Source organism: Tupaia chinensis, unplaced genomic scaffold, assembly GCF_000334495.1.
Source record: "Tupaia chinensis unplaced genomic scaffold, TupChi_1.0 Scaffold000276_2, whole genome shotgun sequence".
NCBI classification, from domain to species: domain Eukaryota; kingdom Metazoa; phylum Chordata; class Mammalia; order Scandentia; family Tupaiidae; genus Tupaia; species Tupaia belangeri.
This window is the reverse complement of record NW_006159759.1, coordinates 562,908-568,329: the sequence shown is the minus strand read 5'-3', so window position 1 is coordinate 568,329 and position 5,422 is coordinate 562,908. Positions and strand designations below refer to the sequence as shown.

Sequence of the window (5,422 nt, the reverse complement as noted above, 5' to 3'; positions counted from 1 at the left end):
CTCTTCCAACAAGATATGCCTGGATTATACTCATGAGGAGGTTTGCCAAAGAAAGATGCTCTCTTCCTACTGGGACTGGCACCACAAACAAACTGAACTGAGTCAATCTGTAAACACTATGTTCAAAAAACCAGTATTTCAACCATTTAGGCTTGTCTGTATTACTATTTAAAAAAAATTAAGTATCATGCCCTATAAAAACTCAACATGTTTCAAGAAATTTTAGGATTCAAAGAAGATTTAACAGAAATATAACAGTCGTGAGAAGTCCTCACACACTGACCAAATACCATTTTTTTTAAAAGTTGTATTATTTGGTCTCTCTCTTTACCCCCCACCCCACAAATTTAAGATGATGCTTTCCTTTTTCCCCCCACTAAGTTTCCCTGTGCTAAAAGGGGCATCTGAAGTGATCCCACTGACTCCAGAGCTGCCCTCAAAGTACTGTATTGGCAGCTGATGCCAATAGTGGGATTTCTTCAGTGACAAGCATTTTTAAAAGGCCACAGCAGTTTCGGTAAGTGTGACAAAAGGGAACAGGTGTCAGAATCCAAGAAACTTAGTTTGAAATCCTGAATGTGCACACACTGCCACGTGACCTTGGGCATTTCTTAACCACCCCAAGTTTCAATTTCCCCATGTGGAGAACAAAAATGATACCTACCTCATCACCGCTAGATGATGACATATCTGAGAAGTGCATTATTAAGTTGTAAGCATTCAGTAAGTGCTGGCTAGTGCTAGTACTCTTACCATTAGCTTTACCTTTCCTCTACTTTCTTGGTTTACCCGAAGTTAAATAGTTCAGTAGAGCAGAATTTGACTCAAGAAAGGGTAACAGAAAAAAAGACAGCTAATAGGCTAATACAATAGTTTATTTTTTTAGAAAAGTCCCACAACCATTTGATGATAATCATGTTTCATTTTGTAGTAATCTAGTCTTCTCCCCACAATGAAAGTTTTTATGTAAAATTATTAAAACCAGAAAAAAAGTATATCCTGACCCTGCACCACCAGACACCAGCATGAAAGGCAGAGGTAGTGAAAACAGAGCACAGAGGTAAACCAAGAACATGAACTAAATGGGGCACTAGGATGTCTCTAAGAATAAAACTCCACCAAGTTTCCAACGATGTGAATGCTTGATACCAATGAACTATACATTTAAAAAACTGGTTAAATCAGGGGCCGGACAATGGTGTGACATGGGAAGATTCCAGGTTCGCCTTTGGAGACCTCCCTGAGTATCCAAGCTACCCACACGCCCATGACCCAGAGCTGGCTAAGACTGGGTGTGGATTGTGGCCTCACGACCCTACAGGGGGTGCTGTCTTTCTCTCTCTTGCTTGCTTGCTCATTGAAGAAGTAAATAAATAAGATTAAATCATACATTTGATGTTACAGACACTTTGCCTCAATAATACAAAACAAAAAACCCAAACAAACAAAAACTCCAAGAAATCAGGGCCTGTCCATTTTGATCCTTAGCATCTGAAATGTCAGCACATTAGACACACTCAGTATTTACTGAATCAAAGAAGATAGATTACTGACAGGATCTATGTACCTTTCTCCAAGTTCTCACCTCAGTCAATCCTGAAGAGTAAGGGTAGTGAGAAGACAACCTACGGACTGCTTGCAAAGAACCTGCCTCGATAGTTTCCTACCAGTATTTATGACATCAACCTGGTTCCTAGATCTCCCCATGCTAGGGAACTCAGGTCCCAAGGAAGGAATCCATCTGTCCCAAACTAAAAGCACAGGGAAAGGGCCTCACCAACTATTTCAAGAGGAGTAAGGGGGAAGGTTGAAGTCTGACTGATGGCTGAAACACAAGTATGGTCTCCTTCGTAGCCAGTCCAGGCATATTAAGGCTGCCAGGGCTGACCAGTTTAGAGCGCCTTGTTTTTTATCAGCAAGACCTACAGATGTACATCTTCATATTTCACAGCTATAGGCAGAACATAAAACCTTCACACCTAAAAATGTGCTTCATAAATCAGCTTAGAATTCCAATATACACTCCTGTTTTCAGAATTTATTCACACTTTTGCTAGTTTAAGAAAGACAATCCATGAACTATGATGTACTGATGCCTACGATGGACAGCCCTTCAGCCCAGGTACAGGGATTCAGGGACGAATAACTCGTGTTCAGCATAGGCCACTGTTACTAGCTGGCACATACTGCCCTGGCTGTTATCAATTCATGTATCCTCGACAAATGAAAATCCCTTCCTTAAACCTTTTCAAACTCACCTGTTGAGTTAGCACTGGAGTTGTGTGGAGACACAGGATTCTTTGTGGTTGGAGGGACTGAAAAATAAAGAAACCGTCTGTTATCGAGGTTTTAATATTTAGCTAAGAACACTGCAGTTATGTTCCTTTCTGCCTGCAGCAGGGGAGTGTGCAGGGGAGGGGAGATTATTCCACAGGATGTTCCACATTTGCCCCTGTTGCTATGAAACATACCTTTAAGCTGTCAGTAAATATGGGACTGTATTATTGAATTTTTCAAGACAGAAAACATCTAGCTTATGTAACACATACTCACATAGTACAATACTTGTTATGTGCCAGCCCCTTCCTGTTTGCTGATTTGCTAACCTGTTCAGAGTCTCCCTACCTCCTCCAACTGAGGGTGTTTACAAAACTATGCAGTAGACCGTGAAGAGTATTTTGAAAGCAGAATTTCAATGATGCTTTTACCTGCTCCCACAATCTTCTAGGCAGCGGCAGTATTAGGGAATAAAAGCACTGCCCACTTTATTAGTCAACATTACCTAATGTGGCTTGGTGGTGAAATGGTTGACTTTGGATTCTGATCTCTGAAATCAAACAGGTTATTGGTTGCTTTACTTTGAATATGTTAGCTAACTTCTGAGTCTCCGTCGATTCATCTATTATATGGGAATAATACTGTGACGATCCAATGGGATGATTCATGAACTTCAACTAGTATAGGCAAATAGGCGCATAAAAAATATGCCTACTAAAAATGAGCTATACCATGCTAATTTTAATAGTCATGAAAATGGGCTATACTGTGCTCATGACTGCTAAAAATCACTATACTGGGGCCAGCAGGTGGCGTGGTGGTTAAGATGCTGGACTCCCGGGACCAGCAGTTAGCGTAATGGCTATGTCGCTGGACTCCCACATAGTTGACTGTGGTTCACAGCCTGGACCCGGTGGCTTAAAACTCATGCTGGGCGCGTGTGCATGCGTGCCCAAGATCCCGAGAGGAGAAGGGATTGCGGTGTGGCCATGCCCCCTGGGGGGGTGATTTCTCACTTTCTGTCTCTCTCTGTCTGGCGAGTGCACGTGCCCTATAGCAAAAACCTCTCAAAAAAAAAAAAAAAAAAAGATGCTGGATGCTCTCGTGGTTGACTGTGGTTTGAGTCCTGGACCTGGTGGCTTGCTTTCTTGCTATCTCTGTGTCTCTCTCCGGTCAAATGAAAAATTAACAGTAAATCAATAAAATTAAATAATTATTTTCAAAAATCACTATACTTCATAACACTTTGTATAGGTTACATACTATGTGTGTGTATGTGTATGTGTGTATATATACACATGTGTACATATGTGTATATATACGTATACACACACACACATATGAAGACCAAGGCAAAATTTATTTGCTCTTTTGAAAAATCCACTGTAGATCTTTTAGGCTAGCTTCAAGGTAACATTATGGTCTATAAAAAGGAATTCCAGCTCAGGTTGACTATACTAGTTCATGAAATCAGGGCTCTTCTATAGTAGAGCAGTCTGACTTTTCCAAATAGCACTAACCTCTAGTGAGACATTAAGTAATAAACAGAACAAACAGTGAGTGTTAAAATAGGACAAACCGAAAAAAAAAATCTGTGTTATGAGGGCAAAAGAAAAAAGCAAGGGCACTCACAGTTTCTCTAATCAGTAATTCATTAGCAAAACAGTTAAGTAAAAGGTTTCTTTCACAAACAGAACAAAAACAAATGGAGACCTCCTCTCATAGAGTGGCATAAAATTAGTACCAACGTATATTGTTTAAATTCAGACTGCTCACTTTAACAGCAAGACATATTACAATATTGAAAATATAATAGACATGATTTTACTGATCATTCTTTCCTTAATCTCAAAATTAGGTCTGAAAAGCCGTTTGTCACAAGTGCAATTCAGCAAACAAAAAATTCAGAGATACAATTTTTAATCCGCCCAGTTTATTCTAGCAAAAGCAGGTGTTGGGCCTGAACCGTCTGGTTTTGCAAATTGCCCTCATTATCTCTTGCTGGATACAACTAATCTAAGGCTCAACATCCAGCAGATGGGTAGAATTTAACACCACGAAAAGCTTGGGTCACTTAAAGTTAACTAATCCCGGTTTACTAACCATCACTCAGTGACTCAACTTCTATAATAACTGACAAAGGAAAACAATTTACGCAGCAAATCCCAGCTGCCTGGCCTCATCCAAAAAGGATTTTAAAGTCTCCAAAGGGCCGAGGGCGTAAGAGAAACAAATCCCCCTTTGCACAGAAGACAAATGTCAACATCATTTGGTTCTGACCTGACGGTCGTGCAGCTGACGCGCACCCGGGCCAGGTGTTTACCGCACACGAGCGGGGGGCGGGGCGCGCCACTCCACTGGGGCGGAAGCCTCACCTGCGCCGGGACAGCGGGGCGCGCTTCCCAGAGCTCCCCACTAGCTACTCACACTCGGAAGTCCAACTAGAAGCGCCGCGGGACCTGAAGACCGAAAGGCATTTGGGTTCTACACAATTAGGCGATGAAGCGCCGGGGGAGACGCCTGAAAGCTTTCCTAACTAATCGGTAGACATGTTTCTGCAGGCAATGGTAGACATATTTTTCACCCCCTAATGTTTCAATCGAAAGCCTTAGATAAACGCAAACCTACAGGAAACAGTAACTCCGGTAAAAGCAATAAAACCGAGCGGGCGCCCTCCTCTGAAGGCCCGTTCTTGGGGGTAACTCAACAGGTTATACGCACCCCTCCTGGCCTGCGGCCGCCACTGCCACAAAAACAGTGGAAGGCGGGTCAAATTCCTCGCCAGGCGGCCTCAGGACCAGTGGGCGCCTCAGTTTCCCCTTCAGCCCCGTCCGGCCTCCCCCAGGTCAGGGGTGCGTGTTCTGCCAGAGACACGCAGAACTTTCCGCACGAGATCCCAACTTGGAAACCAACGCCCCGGCAGCGCACTGCCTCGGGGACCCGGGCTGGCGACCCTGGCAGTCACTTACCCGACGTCGAGGCTGAGTCGCCCACGGCGGCCCCCATCAGCGCCAGCACCTGCAGCGCCCCCAGGAGCAGCGCGGCCCGGGCACCTCGCGCGCCGACTCCCATTGTTCCGAGGGCAGGACGCGGCGGCCTCGTGGGTCTCCAACCGAGGTGGTAGCAGCGGCAGGGGCGGGGGGAA

The 5,422-nt window shown here is 44.0% G+C and overlaps 1 protein-coding gene and 1 pseudogene across 1 annotated transcript in view; both read right to left on the bottom strand.

Annotated features, from left to right (window-relative positions):
- LOC102498475 (serine/threonine-protein kinase 16 pseudogene) overlaps positions 1 to 669 on the bottom strand; it is a 10,089-nt pseudogene extending 9,420 nt beyond the window's left edge.
- The window catches only part of TMEM123 (transmembrane protein 123), a 53,436-nt gene extending 48,021 nt beyond the window's left edge, over positions 1 to 5,415 (bottom strand). The window contains exons 1-2 of the mRNA XM_006150094.3: positions 5,247 to 5,415; positions 2,259 to 2,315 (exon numbers count right to left, since the gene is read on the bottom strand). Of these exons, the coding sequence (XP_006150156.1) occupies positions 2,259 to 2,315; positions 5,247 to 5,349 (160 nt within the window). The 5' untranslated portion in view covers positions 5,350 to 5,415. The remainder of the gene's footprint in view (positions 1 to 2,258; positions 2,316 to 5,246) is intronic.
- Positions 5,416 to 5,422: the final 7 nt, after the last annotated feature.